The sequence below is a fragment of the Mustela erminea genome, chromosome 4 (assembly GCF_009829155.1).
Source record: "Mustela erminea isolate mMusErm1 chromosome 4, mMusErm1.Pri, whole genome shotgun sequence".
Taxonomy (NCBI): domain Eukaryota; kingdom Metazoa; phylum Chordata; class Mammalia; order Carnivora; family Mustelidae; genus Mustela; species Mustela erminea.
The window spans coordinates 15,703,745-15,720,371 of NC_045617.1; the positions used below are offsets into that span (position 1 = coordinate 15,703,745).

The following is a 16,627-nucleotide window of genomic DNA, read 5'->3' on the forward strand; positions in this document are numbered from 1 at the left end:
ACACTTCAGATTAGAGAAAACTCCTTAAACCGTCACGTCTGGTAATGACAATGTTACACAAACAACAAAACCCTGCGAGACCGAATCTCGCTCCAACCTGAGTGACTCTGTGGGCTAAGGTAGGAAAAGCATTAGGAACGGCCTTGTTGGTGCTTGTTAGTGAGGCTGTGGTCTCAGTCGGAGAGCGTGAGCGTCTGGGTGGTAACGTTCTCACGGTCTCAAGGACTTTTAGAACCTGCAAGCTTTCCTCACATGCTACTTTCAAGAAGGAGGGAGAGCAGTGTGAAGGAACGTACCGATGGCGGGACCCCCTTGCTTCTTTTCTTCCAAGATGGCCGCCAGGTCTTTGTCCGAGGATTTAGGCTGCTGGCTGGCCAGTGGCTGTTCCAGCTCTGGGTTTCTCACTTTTAAAAGCTGATTTGCCTTCTTGATCTTCTGACTATACTGCCTGGCCATCAGAAAAACCCTGCTTTTCGTCTTATCTGTGGCATCCATCCCAGGGGCAGGGTTTTCCAAGTCTGTTTGGGAGAGACTGCTGTTGGCCAAGTCGTAAGGGTTTTCCAGGGTGGGTGTTTCACTGGCCAGAGACAGCCGGTTAAGGCTCATCAAGGAGCCTTCTTTAGTAATCAGGTCCTCTTCAAAAGGGCAGTTGGTCCGGCCAGCTCTGCCAGGCTTGTCTCTCAGTGGTGTGAGGAAAGCGTGGCCCTCAGGAAGCGAGAAGGTAGACGCGGAGCACGCGGCCTCTCTCCCCAGCTCAGGGGTACTCTCCGAGTGCAGCCTGTCCGGCACGTCCTCTTGGCTAACGGGAAAGGCGGCCAGGAGCCGGTCTCTAGCTTTGACTTCGTTTTTCTTGATGTAATTTTCCAGGTCGTTCCAGATTTCGTCCACTTCCTCAGACAGTTTGTCAGAGATAGATTTATCACCGAGAGACAGGTTGCAGCTGAAGGAGTTATAGAGCAAACTCAAGTAGTCGTTATCGGAGGGTCTCTGGGGGTAAGGGGTTTCGTCCTCGCTGAACTGGAGGCTGTCCTGGGAAACAAAGGGCCTCAGACTGTCACAGCACGCGAAGTCGGCTTCCAGACCTAGGAAGGTGCTCCTCTTGGGGCGCGTCAGGCTGCTGCATTTGAAGTCCAGGGAGGGCGGATCTGGGAGTCCTATGGTGTCGTAGATGTTCTCCTCGACCATCTGGAGTTCATGTGTGCTTTGGTTCGGGGCCCGGTGACCTGTTAAAGCTCCGTCCCTCTCCGCATGCCGAGAGCTCTTCTCGGAGCCCGGCTGTGCCTTCGAGAAGGCGAGCTCTGGCGTGCTCTTGGGGCGAACGGGGTCCCTGGCTGTTGTCGGGGGCATGGCCTCAGCTTCTTCCCGTTTAGCAACCATTAGTTTTAAGTCCTCGTAACTTATGTTGTCATAGACGTGGTCTATATCATCGAGGGTCAGCTCTATAGATGACCCAAAGGGAGTCATTCCGTCCTGTCCTTCTGTTTTAGGGTCACCCTGCTGCTCCCGTCGGGGGCTGTACTGAGAGCCGCCGCTGTCCCTAATTCTTATTTCAGGAGCGCATGTGTTGCTCTCGCCAGCGCTGCTGGCCCGCCTGACCACCCGGTGGCCAGAGCTGGTGGGCTCTGCGGGCTCAATCTGTCCCATGTGCCAACTGCAGGGGCGACTGGAAGTGCTGTCTTCACACAGCCTGGCGGGGTTCAGGTCTGAGGAGGAGAAGGATGGCACGAACATCTGGTAATCATCTTCGTCATCCTCGTTCTCCTGAGGGGACCGACGACTCGGGAACAGGGCTTGTCTGATCTGGTGGTCCGTCCAGATGTTCCTGATGGCTCCTCCCCCGCGAAGCACGCTGATAATGGCAGAAGTGCTCGGTTGGCTGTTCCTCTGGGCAGGAGATGGCCCCGTGGAGGTCCGCTGGGGAGACCCTTCCTCTCTGGAAACCTGAGGTGGGTAGAAACATGTTGATTGAACTTTAGTGATGTGACATACACCATATGACACTCCTCTGGTTTTACACATTGTCTCTCTCACTGGACTATAATAGTCTTAAAGCAAATGATCGGTAAATAGTGTTGATTTTAACGGAGTTGAAACATACTTTGGATTTTTTGCAAAAGGGGCAGGGAGGACAGGAACTGATATTTACTTAGAAATAGGCTGGGCCATGTGCAGACATTCTCCACACTCAGCATTCGTAATCGCTCTGTGATATAGACATGATTGTATTAATTTCACAGTAAGGAAATCCAGGCTCTCTGCTGTGGTGAGAAAGGTTAGGGCACAAACCAAGTCTGACTCCAAATCCCTTACCCCAATGCAGGGAATCAGCAAAATTCAGAAAACTCTTAAATACTTCAAATAATTCGGATGTGCCCTTGGTAAATGACATTTTATAAATGAACATATATAGGTATCAAGGGCCATTGTATCTGGTTTCTATTTGAGGCTTGACTGCAAGGAGTTTTATTGTAGTTTCTGGTATACCAGAAGCCTCTGTCAGTAATCTGACTGCACCCCTTAAGGGTTTCCCTGTGACCTGTGGATCTGCCATGCCCCTGACTGGCATTGCCTTGGTTTAGGGATTCTAGGCCAAGAGGCTTTGTATATGTGTGTGTGCGTGTTGTGTGTGGTTTAGTTTTCTGATTAGAAATTAACATCACTCATATTTTATTTCCTAACAGGCATCTAAATACTACTTAATTAAATATATTTTGAAAGAAAGTAAAATGGATATCCACTAATAAGCTAATGAACATTTTACTTTCTTTCAAAATATATTTAATTAAGTAGTATTTAGATGCCTGTTAGGAAATAAAATATGAGTGATGTTAATTTCTAATCAGAAAACCAAACCACACACAACACGCACACACATATACACATGTGTGGCCTTGGAATATGTATTCTGGGTGAAATGTGAAGCTGTTATTAAGAGTTTATTCCTGTTATAAACTCTTTGACCATTAGTACATCTCTTCTTCCTGCATTTGGTATTGTTCATTAGTGTGATAGGAGATGGGATTTGACCACTAAGAAAAAAGTACATTTCTGTACAGAAAGCACAGAAGGCAAGTATTAGAAGACAAGAAAAAAGTACATTTCTGTACTTCCTGTACAGAAATGTACTTTTTTCTTGTCTTCTAATTTTATGAGGTTTAGTTTATCCCCATATGGAGACCTGGCTTGATCACTAGTGTCAAAAGTTTCATCAAGCTCTTGAGATTCCATATTAAGGGCTAGTGGAGTGATCCCCCAACATGGTACCAAGCAGGGCTTAGCTCCGTGCTCCTGGTTTGGTGCCTTGAAGAGCCGGGCGCCTCCCACAGTGTTTGTTAATGGAAACAATGTAGATTAAAAAAAAAAAAATCAAAATCTCATGCTCTATTTCAGGACAATAACCAACTAATAAATTTCAAAAGCTTCCAAACAAAAATATGTATTCCTGAAAGAAATTCACAGGCTCTAATTTTAAGAAAATTACTTTGAGGTAAGAGTGCTGATTTTTAGATATTTTAATGGACATACTGGAGATACAAAGTTTATTAGTGGGGTTACTTGGGCCCTGTGCTAAGAAGTGGCGCAGGGGAATTGTGGGGAGAGAGTTTCATAACCACGTCCTAACAGATATAGGACATTAAACGAGAAACCATAATCTGTTCTCCAAGAGTTGTTAACTTAGACAATTGGTCAGTGGACAGTTGGACATGGTCTGGTTGGGATATAATATTGACTCTTCAGCGGTAATACATTTGGGTATAACTCTTCAATTGAGTGTACCGTTTTTATGCCCCCTCTCCTAGCTTTTATTGGACAAAGAAAAGTCCAAACTTCATAGAGTGAAGTTTCATTATAGGACATGGGCTCCTACTTCTCCTACAAGCAGCAGGACCATATTCTTAGAAGGGGATCTCTGTGACCAAAGGCTAATGCTTTGAAAAGGGGGCAACCTTTGGGAGGCAGGAGTGTTGGTCTTGTGGCAAAGTGGGGTGCCTGTGTTACTTCCTAGATAACCTTACAGCTTTTGAGGTGAGAGCTGGGGGGAAGGGGAGATGAAGATATGGTTGCCTTAGTTCTGAGAAATGAAGCTGGGGGAGGGAGGTTATAAGGCCAGGTCCTTACTTAAGTCCATCTCGAAATGTGAAATAATTGTTTACATGTGGAATATAGGCTGGGGATGGGATACAGAAGGGTACCCAGAAAGGATGCCTGAGTAAGCATTTCAAAATAAGAAATGTGATCATGCTTACCTTTTGGATGTCTTGTGCTGTTTCTGAAAAATACAAGGGTTTTAAAAGAATTTTTGAGGATTAAAAATAGTTCTCATACATAGGTAAGCACCCCTATTTTATAGGATCTTAACACTTGTTAGTAACTGAAGCCTGAGAGGCTTCTGGGTCTTTTAGACCTAATTCTCAGAAAATACCTCGCAGTTCTCCTCGTTATATATCCTGCAGTGTACGTTAAAAAACAAAACAAAACAAAACAAAAAACCCCCCCAAACCTTACGTACATCTGAGGGTCAAGTTCTTTTCTTAATCCCTGACAGCAACAGATTAATGTATGTTAATAAGTTTCAAAGTTTCCCCCCAAAGATGTATTACTTGAAATATATGCCCTAAGCCATGAGAATCACTTAAACACAAGACCATGCTTCTGTTAATTTTTAAATACTTTATTGGTCTTCCCTGAATGATACAGACAGCATTTATCACTGGGGGTCACCTTGGCGCTGTACTAAGGAGCAGTACAGGTGGGTTTCTGGGGGACCTGAATATCGCCACATCCTTGCAGATACCTCGATGATGTGTGGCTCACCTCTAAACAGGGTTCAGTTATGGAAGCATATAAAGTAAACAGTGATCGAATCCTCTCTGTAGATCCTATCCGGTGGAAATTACCATACTTGGCAGTTTGATGGTCCTCTTCCAAGCTCCCATGCCCACGGACCCCAGCCCACCACAATGCACAGTTTTGTTTGTAAAATAAAGGTGCAATACAGCATTACATTTCCTGCTAAGTGTGCATGGACATGCTTGTCAGTAGGGAAGGAGGCACTCCGTTCTTTCTGACAATTCCAGAATGCTCCATGCAGCAATCCAAGATATACTACCATTTATTTAACTCTTTCCCGCTAGATGGGCATTTTACGGGCTGTCCTCTTACAAATGCTACAAGGAACACACACATGCAATTCGATCCAGCCACACCTGGGCGAGCCCTTCTATACAGGAAGTGTATATTGTGAAATTCACAAAAGTGAAAAAAGTGAAATTGTTGAGGCAAGGGCAGATGTGGTTTTAAATTTAAATGCTCCAAACTTTGCTTCAAAAGGTTGCAGAAATTTAGACAGCATCCGTTTTGGAGGGCCTGGTTTTCTAGATTTTTGGGGGGAGCGTACAGCTTTCCTCTGTTTATCTCCTTCAAATGTATAGCTTTTCTGATTACTAACATGGATGACTGTTTATATATTTTATTGATGGTTTGTGTTTTTTTCTTGGGAACTGCCCAATTATATTATCTGCCTTTTATTTTAATTATGCTTTGTAAAAGTTTTATTTATTTATTTGAGAGAGAAAGAGAATCTGAAGCAGACTCCGCCCTGAGCATGGGGCCTGATGCACGGCTCAATCCCGTGACCATGAGACCGTGACCTAAGCAGAAACCATGAGCAGTACGCTAAGGGACTCAGCCACCAGGCACCTCTCTACCTTTTAAAAGAGTCCTTTGTCTCTTCTCTTTGACGTATGGGATTTCTTTACATAATAGGGATATTAATCTTTTCCTGCCAGTTATCTATACTGCAGACATTTTATATCATTTGGCTTTATATTATATAATGGGGTATTTTTTAAAAAAATATTTTATTTACTTATTTGACAGAGAGAGAGAGAGAGATTACAAGTAGGCAGAGAGGCAGGCAGAGAGAGAGGGGGAAGCAGGCTCCCTGCTGAGCAGAGAGCCCGATGCGGGACTCAATTATAATGGTGTACTACTATAGATGTTAACAAAATCTGTCAATCTGTAGTTTATCTGGTGTTTATGTTTTTGTAGGGTTTGACTTAGTGGAAAGCAGTAACAATGAAAAAAGAAAAGATATGTTAGGACTTACCACTGGTCTTCAAAACTTTATGTGACCTTGAGGAAGGTTCTAGGAGAAAAAAATAAGGCCGCCTTCATTTCCAAGACCAAATCAAGGTTTTTTTCTTTATAAATGAATTATTAGTTTACAGGCAAATAATTTGAGCTCTAGAAATTTTTTTTTTTAAATCAAATATACCTAAATCCCCATCACTTAGAGAAACTTAACAGTAAGACATCCACTCTGACAAAGCTGTAGGGTAAGATTTAAGCTGCTCAATGCGGGGGGAGGTCACAACAGAAAACTACCCTCCCAAAAGCTAGTAGAGCCATTTCCTTAGCTTTAACCACCACCTATAAGGTGACAGTGTTCAATTTTACATCCTTCAGGCACTCCTCTCCCAAGCCTCAGACTTCTAATGCTAACCGTCCATCTGACAATTCCCCAATGTGCACAGACCAAGCAACCCAACATGCTTCAAACTCACCAATCTCCTCCCGTCACTGTTCTTTAACCAAGTTCTCAACTCGGTCGTCACTGACATTACCTGCTCAAGTAGCTGTCGAGACATCATTCTAAATTTCTCCTGTTTTGATCCATCATAGTTCTGTGGGATCCCAATAATGGCCCGCCTCCCCCCACTGTCTTAATCCAGGCCTTTATCATCTCTCTCCAAACTAGATGGACAGCGTCTCTCAGTTTCCACATCAAGGCAGAATTCCCTTTCTATTTTTTTAAAAGATTTTATATTTATTTGACAGACAGAGATCACAAGCAGGCAGAGAAGCAGGCAGAGAGAGAGGGAGGAAGCAGGCTCCCTGCTGAGCAGAGAGCCCAATGTGGGGCTTGATCCCAGGACCGTGGGATCATGATCTGAACTGAAGGCAGAGGCTTTAACCCACTGAGCCACCCAGGCACCCCAGAATTCCCTTTTGAAAAGGCAAACATTCATTGCTGAAAATTCTTCTGTAGCATTGCAGGGTCAAGCTTCAGCCACTTCTCCTGGTTTGCCTCTACCTCCATCCCATGTTTCAGCCAGGCTGCACAGCTGCCACTGGAGGTCTGATCTAACGTATGCTGGCCCAAGTCTCAGGACCTTTGCACATGCTAGTCCTGTCCCAGCTGGCTCCTTGGCCCCCAGACTCCATCCCGGGTCTTCTGCTCTGAGAAGCCTTCTCTCTCCTTCCTACACAGTTAGCCCCCCTCTCTCTCCTTTGTCTTTCCACACTTCTGCTCACTTAGCCTCTACCACAGTCTATTATGGGCTGGTACTTATTCACCCTTTTTGACTCTCCCACCAGACTATAACTTCTTCAGAAGCAGGAATCATGTGTATTATTTCCTCTTGCATCCCTGGTCCTTAGCACAGTGCAAGGGGTTAGGTAGGGACTCACTAAATACTGATTCAAGTCAAAGAAAGATCTGAGGGCTGAGAGAATGCTACAGTCCGGTTCAGCAAACACATGTTACAAGTTTAGGCTTGAAAAGTCTTTTGTATGTGTCATTGACAGGATACAATTTCCCCCCAGTGGTAGTCAACAAGTTTTAAGTAGCTGCATGCTAGTGGTCAGATGCAGTGGAAAAGAAAAAGTGGCAAAGCAAAATTAGTTGATTGGTATGTTTTATATTCTGCAGAAAATAGAGAGTTTAGAATGAAACTTTTCGTTCTAAACTTTTTATTTAGAATGAAAGCCTGACAGTCGGACTGAAAAGATCTTTCATTACTTGTCCCCCTAGATTATTAAATTTTGATCACAACCCCCTATTTACCTGACTTTCTCCTCAGCCGATATGGAGCAGAACCATTTTTAGAACCACACAATGCTTTCGTCTCCCCGTCAGGACTGTAACAGAACCCAGGATAATCTGAAAAGATAACCACACACACTGATAAGAAGGAGGGGTTCCGTGACTTCCCAGATGGGTACAACTTGTCTCGGCTCTCTCTGGATTTCTTCTTTTTCATCAGACATGGTACAGTCTCTCCTTCCCATAACTGGTGTTGAGTAGGTATCACAGGACTTTTGGGTTACTTGGGACTTCCAGGAATCTGTCAGCAAGGTAAGCTGCCTTTCTTGCACGTGTGTGTGCTCTCAGGCTCTCTCTTACACACACACACACACGCACACACGCACATACACATGCTCTTTCTGTGTACTCTTTTTTTGCCCTCACTAGCTTCTAGAAAGAGCCATAGCCATTGTCTTTACCCTTTGTAGGAAGTTAGTTAGAACATGTCGGGTGTCATTAACCTCCTGCTGCCACCCAGGATCATTTGCCACTTGAGGAGTCACAGAGGTCAGAAAATTCTATTAAAATAAATGTCACTGGAGCCGAACTTGTCACAAGGCACTGGACAGGCTGTGGTGACTGGCCACAGCAAAGGCTCTGTCAGGGAGGGCGGAGCCATCTGGAGAATTCCATGCCAGTCCAGTTTCGCCAGGCATCTTGCCCCACCTGCTGGCGCGGGATGTCGAGCTATTCTTCCCCGATGGAAGCTGTCCTCCAGCACGGTGACTCTTACTATTTTTCTAGACATTGTTCTTTTGAACATTTGATGAATGCTTTAAGTTCTCTTACCAGGAAAGGGCTTTTCTTTTCTTTTCTTTTCTTGAGATAGCAGGAGTGAGAGAGAGAGAGAGAGAAAGGGAGAGAGAGGAAGAGGAAGAAACAGGCTCCCCACTGAGCAAGGAGCACAATGCGGGACTAGATCCCAGGACTCTGGGATCATGACCTGAGCCGAAGGCAGATGCTTAACCAACTGAGCCACCCAGGCACCCAGGATTTTCATTTAATTTCACAGTTTATGTCTTTCTACCTATCTAAGGGGTACACAGAGTTTAGATTAAGAAAATTGGGTCTAGGGTGCTTGGTTGTCTCAGCTGGTTAAGCATCAGACTCTTGATCTCAGGGTTGTGGCCTCAAGACACTTGTTGAGCTCCATGTCGGGCATGAAGCCTACTTAAAAAAAAAAAAAAAAAAAAAGAAACAAAGAAAAGAAAAGAAAGGAAAGGAAAAGAAAAAAAAAAAAAAAAGAAAATTGGGTCTAATCCTAAAGTTCTCTAGCCCTTTCCCTGATCATATGAAGCCTGAGGGTAAACAATTTTGGGATGTGGCTGTAATAGGGTTAAGGTTTTAAGAGTGTCCAGAACTCTAGAGAGTTCTGAGGATTGTAAAGACTACACATGTTGGTCCAATGTCAGTGGCAAAGTTACCTAAATGAGGTCATTTGGCCCAATGGACTGGCCTGCTTTGCTCATACCCAGCCAAGTCCAAAGTCAAGGTAGGGCAAAGGTGGCAAAGAGGGGATTTTCCCAGGCTGGGCTGCTCTGGCCTAGTCTTGGGCCTGGGAGAAAGGGACATCGTACCAATTAGTGGCCCAAAATTGTCCTATGAACTCACAGAACCTTACTGGTGTCCACGAACCTGCCCCAGGCTGGGAACGAGGACTTGGTGCAGACGGCTTCAGACCGCCGTCTTCCGCCATCTTTTCTCCTAAATCGAACATGGTCATCCATGACCTTGCCTTCTCTTTAGAATGTTTTTATTAAAAAAATAAAATAAAATAAAATAAAATCTTAAGCTGCTTTCCCCGAATAAAACGGGAGCTTTTCAAGAAGTCAGGGCAGCGGGTCCCAGCCTAGCCCTCTTTTAGAGGTCACCTCTCAGGAGCTATGGGGCATGACATGGGGGCGGGGGGGCTCAGCCATGGGGTGGGGGGGTGTTCATCTTTCGACCTCACGAACGCTTCTTGTTTCCCCTGCAGAGCTAACCGCCAGCTGCGTGGAGGGGACACGAATCAGTGTTCGCACCTGGGGCAAGAGTCCTCAAAAATTACTTCAAACACTGTAGGTGAGAGTTTTTGTCAGACCCAGTTGTAAGTCTAAAGCCATCGATTCTCTTCTTACTCTGTTTCATGTGGGAGAGAACAAGGATGTGATAAATGCTGTTGAATGAGGTTTTGATTTTGTAGGACAGACCTCACCTCTATTTATTTCCTGTGTGTTTTCTAAGCCTAGAAATACAATCACACTTGTGCGGCTGCTGTAATTTCGAAACCTGCATCAGGGAAACCGTTAACGATCTTGTTGGCGTGATTTGTGCAGGTAAACAACATAGATTTCCCTCTGAGGGGCTGTGGGGGGAAGTGTGGAACCCTGATTTCTGGTGGCGGTGGAAGGGAGGGTGAGCCTTGACCCTGGAAGCAGGTCTTACATTCTTAGTTGATACAGAGATCTGGACACGTGGCCAGCCTGATGGCTGACTCACAGATAAACCAGGTTAAATCAACATACAAGCAAGCCAACGTGTGAGGAGAGATCACACCGTCTGCGGGCTCTGTTTTTTAACACAGTGAACAGAGAGCAGCTCCTTTCTTACAACGGATAATTTTTATAAATTCTAAGCTAGAAAATATGATACATGCAAGGAGACAAAATTTCAAATTGTATTAAGAGAATGAAACTTACGAATGGCATCCATTTCAAGTATTGCTTGCTTGGCCTGAAAGAAAGAAAGAATCGCTTTAATTGCAATTACTTTTGGTTTCTTCTTTAAATTACCTGTCGTCATACAGAAGACCTATATTACCTCTACATCCTACTTGAAGAAGGTATTCATGAAAAGCTTTAAACAACTCATTATTTCTTTGAGGTACTAACGCATAGTTCAAGGGCTTCAAGCAGACGAGCGCCCTCCGGTGGACAGTGGACGCTATGCAATGGAGGCACCAGTGCTAAGCTCACAGCCTGCATCTGGGAGGAAGGCCTAAAGGGCTAGATAGGACCCAACTTTCAGGGGTGCTGGTAGACGCACATGATAGGCACTCAACCCAATGGAATTACCACCTGCCCACCAAGGGACTGGGCCAGATAATCCTCTACTCTGGCTTTCTTCTCCCCTCCACCCCAAAATTGGCAACTTTAAAGCTTGAAGGCTTCTTTTCATTGTTATTGCTGTCAACAATATTAATGTTTAGGGAATTATAAAAAGATAGTTAATTATCCTAACATGAATCCTGTGGCCTGAGGATGCAGAGAGGGGGAAAAAAAATTACTTTAAGTAGCCTCTCTTGCCCCCTGTGTCATTTTCATAGTTCAAGGGTCCTTTAACTTGACCTACAAACATTGGGCGAAAAATCACCTTAAAAATAATTTGGTTGTATTTTGCCACACTGCACTGATAGTACAGTAAAAAGGTTTAGGGTAACTGGTAATATTTAGTTAAAAAAAAAAAAAAGGACAGGAGGGAGGTTAAAAAAACAACAAAAAAACAAAAAACCCTGGATGCAACCACCATAAGTTTGAGAAAACAAATGGTTAGATTTTGATGACATTGATGTTTTTATCATAGAGTCAGTTTGAGGTTACTAGTTGGAACTAATTTCAAACACAGATAGGAGCTCAATTTCTGTGAAGTGCATTTCTAGAACCAGGTGGATATATAAAATGCAGAAGGTGGGGCGCCTGGGTGGCTCAGTGGGTTAAGCCTCTGCCTTCGGCCCAGGTCATGATCCCAGGGTCCTGGGATTGAGCCCCACATTGGGCTCTCTGCTCAGCGGGGAGCCTGCTTCCCCCCCCCCTCTCTGCCTGACTCTCTGCCTACTTGTGATCTCTCTCTGTCAAATAAATAAGTAAAATCTTTAAAAAATAACATGCAGAAGGCTCTACTTTTATCTTTATTCTCAATCTAGAGCAGAGTGAGTGTGAATATCATGTATTTGAATAAAGAAAATGCTTATTTCCAAGAAGTTTCCTGGTATGTATAGACTTAGACTTTAAGGACTTAGTATTTCCCCTGCACCCCATCTTGACATTTAATTTCAGAAAAGTACTATTCCCACATTTTCCTCTAGGGGTCAGCCAGGGACCATCACTGAATCGTAACACCGGAAGGAGGTTTGGAGTCACAGGAACGAATTTCCAACAGCTCCCGGTAACCTTGTTAGACGGTAAGGCTTATTTGATGTTTACAAAAATTCCCCATTAGGCATTTCTTTTGTTTACTAGGAATAAACAGATTTTGAAAGCTTTGGAGGAAAAGATCTAAGAAGAAGTCTTGAAGAAAGAAGTGAAAGGTTCAACTTAGTAATATACCTGCTTAAATAAAATAGAAAATTATTATTACATCACCGTGGATCAAGTACATTAAATAAATGCATTTTCATTGCCCCTGGGAGCACTGTGGAATGTGGTTCATGCTTGCTCTGTGCACCCAGACAGACCTGGGTCTGACTCAGGTTCAGTCACGTATGAGCTCTATAAACGTGGGCAGAGAAAGAACTCACACACCGCTGAGTTTCTGTTCTGACTTTTCTAGAATGGGGAGAGTAAGACCTTCCTCAGAAGGTGTTTTGCTGAGGGCGAAATACAAAGTGGTCAGCCCACGGTAGGTGTGCTCAAGACGTCGTCGTGGGAAAAAATAACGTTTAGATTCTAAAAGTCAGAAATTTGGGTAAAAGAGTGCAGTCAGTTCTGTTGTGACTGTTTGAACCATGTTAACGTGTCAAGGGAGAACGGCCTGGAACACACAGGTCTTGTGTGGGAGAAAGAGGACAGGTACGCAAGCCGGTCTGGTTTCGTAATGGCCTTTGGGAGTCCTTTGGCAGCTCTGATTTTCCCAGGAGACAGGTGAACCGTGGGCGGGGCCTATCAAAGCCACTCTGTCATTGCTCAGGGCGGTCCGGGGCACAGGGCCAGCAGCCGGGTAACTAACCAGGAAGAAAACACAGTCACTTCTCCGCCTGACTTACTTCACCTCTCACAACGCCCTGATGAGATGCAGCTCACGCTTCGCCCCAACACACACCCATGCACACTCATTTCCCGGGTGCCAAATCAAGGCGGACAGCCCCGGAGAATGAGCTTCAGACACATAGAGCCAAACAGACGCTCGTTGCTCAGAAATGTCCCTGGCCCTAATTTTGCAACCCCGCCACCCCCAGTCCGATTCTCGTGACCACCAGCCCACCTTCTGCTCCACTTCCCTCCTCCCCCAGCCCAGCAAGGGCCGCTTCACCGTCCATAGGATGATCCATTCTCGACCCGCACCTTAGCTCCTAGCGGCTTTATCTCTGATCACCTGTTCCTTCCACTCCAGAATAGCAACACACAATCAGAGCGGCCCCCAGGACCCTAGCAGCACCCAGAGCTCTCAAAGTCCACTTTTCGACCCCAGACCTCTGTATTTCTATCTCCCCATCTTTCAACTCCTGCTGAGCCAGTGTTTGGAATGTGCAGGCCAGCCGTCCTTCAAGCCCTGCCTGTTCTCTCTGTTGGCTTCATGCTCCACTCAGCTTGGGGCTCGTGCTCAATGCCTGTGCCGATTGGCACCCACATTTCCCTGCTGCTAAGCTTCCCCTTTCAAGGCTCTGCTGGGTCTCACCCCCTGTATCCTGGTTCCTTGACACTAGTTTCCAAGCCGCTGAGCGGATTTCCCAATGACCTCAGCACACCGATCCGTAGTGACCCCCTCTGTCGGGTCTTGGATGAACAAATTATTGTAGTCATCCTCACACACTGGTCCATTTCCTTTAGCAAGTGTTCTGAGGCTGGTTACTTTCCCTCGGGCGCCCACACCTACCTGGGATCCCCCCACCCGGGCTCCCCCAACCCGACACACGACATCATCACTAACTCCAGGGAAATCAGATTCTTTTTTTTTTTTTTTTTTTTTTTTATTTCACTCAGCATAATCTCTTCCAGTTCCGTCCATGTTGCTACAAAAGTTGGGGGAAATCAGATTCTTTATCTTCACGCGAGTCCATCTCAAAGGTGCTCAGCCTTGAATCATCTTTCTTCTCCCCCGGCTCTGGGAGGCAGGTTCCCACCTTCCCAGACTACTCTCTCACCCGCGCTCCTGATCTCACCCTCCCGCTTCCCGGGGTGGGTTCCAAAGAGCACCCCCTCAGCTCGTCGATTCCCTCTCCTTCCCGCCGCCCACTGTCACGTCCACGGTGTTCGCCTACGCCGATGCCTCGCTCTCATCTTGCCCCTCCTCAAGCCACCACCTTGCATCTTTCCTGAGTTTGTTCAAGTCTGCATTCAGTCTGCTGCTGCTTCTTTCTGCATTTCTCTCTAACGCCCTGCACGCTCTCCCTGATCTCTTAGTTGCCAAACCAAATCTCGACGCTCCTGTTGGAATCGGCTGTGCCGTCCCGTCTGTGGCATTTGAGACTCTAGCGACCCTCTTCTTCTTTGAGATCCTTTCTTTCCTTTGTCCCCACGTCTTTCTCCTTCGGTTTTCTTACTCCCTCCCTGCTCATTCTCCCCAGCAGCTTGCGGATCACTGAGATGGGATTCCCAGGGGTTCTTTCCTTTGCACACTTTCCCAGGCCGTCCTATCAAAGCTCAGGGCTTCAGTGACTGTCTGTGTCGAGAGAGCCTCTAGATCCGCAGCTTCCAAGACCTGAATTTCCACCTGGGCTTGCCTCCACACACGCTACCGTGAGAGCTCCTTGCTCCTACCCAACCGGTTCCTTCCCTTGGCAGCTTGTCTCAGAACTCAGCACTGTCTCCTGGGCCCAACCCCTGACTCATCCTTGACTCCTATTTCTCTCTCTGTCCTCATGCACCTCACGGGCAACTTACGTTCCCTCTGCCTCTGTGAGAGCTTTTGCATCTGCTCCCCCTCTGTTGCTGGGGCTCCCGGAAGTACCCCTCGCCTGTTTTCTAGACCCCCGCGGTGGCTGGCTGATTCTTCTCCTCCTGCCAGCGTCACTCCTTCAGCTCATTTATGACCCTGTCCCCGCAGTTACGTGCTCAGAACACAGGGGAGATCATGCCAACCCCCTCCTCCACAGCCTTCAGTACTTTCCTACCGCCCATACAGTCAGACTCCTTGGTGTGTGCCTTTAGACACTTTCGCAGCCCAGCGGACTGCCTTCCACTTCTCCAGCCTCACCGCCTGCTCCGTCTCCTGAGGACCCAGCCCTTCCACCGAGGCACCATCTGTGGGCTGGGACCAGGGTGCACCCATTCACATCTCCTTGTTTTTGTTTATGCTGTTCCCTCAGCTTGGGTTTCCTCTTCCTCCACTTGATAAAAACAGTCCTCATCCTTCAAGACTGAGGTAGGTAAGAGGCATTTCCTTCCTTCCCCCATTCAACTGTAATTGAACATTTTGTCCTTCCAGAATACTTCGCTTATACCTCTATTAATTCATCCTCTATAGCAAACAGTTTCTTGTTTATATGGCTGGCTCTCTCATCGACAAATTCCTTCATAACTGAGTCTTTATCTTCTTTCCCTAACATTCCCACAGAACCTAAGCTTGCTCTGATCACGATGGGTGCTTAGTGGAGCTTTGAACACTTCTCACAAATGTATTCTACTAGTTCTCCCAAGATTTTCTTGTAGTCTTTTCCTTAATTTTAATTTGCTCAAGCCCCAAAACAAAATATAACAACAACAACAACAACAAAAACCTTTGGGGCAACTGGGTGGCTCAGTTGGTGCAGCGTCTGGTTCTTGGTTTTGGCTCAAGTCATGATCTCAGGGTCCTGGAATCAAGCCCCGTGTCAGGCTCCAAGCTCAGCAGGGAGTCCCCTGGAGGACTCTCTCCCCCTGCCCCTACTTGTGCTCTCTCTCTCTAAAGTAAGTTAATAAATATTAAAAAAAACAAAAAACAAACAAAAAAAAAACCTTTGACAATTTCCCTATATGTGAATCTTCTTAATGTACTTGACGGGTTGAGTTGACCCCATCTGTATCCTCTCTATTTTCCTTATCTGGAAGATGAACATTTATTCCTGGCAGCCTTCTGGGACTTGAATTCCTTCACGTTTTCCTGTTTTTTGACCTCAATGTCTTACCTTTGCCGGAATCTTGGCTGCGTGGTTCTCCAGGATCAGCCTCTTCAGGTGCAGAACCCACAGGCGCTTGTCCTGCTGGGACTTCGCCTACCAGAAGGCAACGTGGACAGTCAGACAGCTCGTGCCTCCCCAACACACAAGATTAGACCCTTTGATAACCCTCTGACAATGTGGGAAACATGCCGTGCGGCCAGAAGGCTCTGGAAAGGCCGGCCAACACACGGTGCTCCTCCTTTCCAAGAGTGAGCCCCGTGGGGCTGGGAAGGCCCAGCTGTTACCTGAACTGTGTGCTGCAGCTTCGGGTTCTTATAGTGGAAGACGCTGAAACTGAGCGGCTCCTTTGGAATCACTTCCACAAGCATGAGGTTGCCACACTGCGCAGGATAGCAGAGGGAGGGTGAGGCACGCTCGGAAGAGAACGGAGCACCCCCCACTCCTCCCCACCCCCCCCAGAGCTCAGACCTACCAGGATGTGGGCTTTGTACGTGAACGTGTCGTCTCTTTTCTTTGTGATGAGCAGCAGCTTGTCAAAGAGGAAGAGCGTCCGCTCATTCTTGGCACGCTGGATGCGAAAGGTGCCTTCCAGCACCAGCTCCCCATAGCTGGTCAGGTCTGGCCCCTTCCAGTTAGTGAGCAGACTCTGTATCTCCTGAAAAAGTGACCATTCTGGGTGACTAAGCAAGGAGGTGGGAAGACATGGCTGCAAGGACATGGTGGCCCATATGCAGACTCTCAAG

At 46.3% G+C, this 16,627-nt stretch overlaps 1 protein-coding gene across 6 annotated transcripts in view; it reads right to left on the reverse strand.

Annotated features, from left to right (window-relative positions):
* PLEKHG1 (pleckstrin homology and RhoGEF domain containing G1) overlaps positions 1-16,627 on the reverse strand; it is a 217,202-nt gene that overhangs the window by 8,786 nt on the left and 191,789 nt on the right. For all 6 annotated transcript variants that reach the window (XM_032338750.1, XM_032338744.1, XM_032338747.1 and 3 more), the window contains 8 exons: positions 16,357-16,539; positions 16,169-16,264; positions 15,891-15,977; positions 10,549-10,582; positions 7,850-7,945; positions 6,110-6,148; positions 4,248-4,270; positions 297-1,941 (listed from right to left, as the gene is read on the reverse strand). In XM_032338750.1, the coding sequence (XP_032194641.1) occupies positions 297-1,941; positions 4,248-4,270; positions 6,110-6,148; positions 7,850-7,945; positions 10,549-10,582; positions 15,891-15,977; positions 16,169-16,264; positions 16,357-16,539 (2,203 nt within the window). The remainder of the gene's footprint in view (positions 1-296; positions 1,942-4,247; positions 4,271-6,109; positions 6,149-7,849; positions 7,946-10,548; positions 10,583-15,890; positions 15,978-16,168; positions 16,265-16,356; positions 16,540-16,627) is intronic.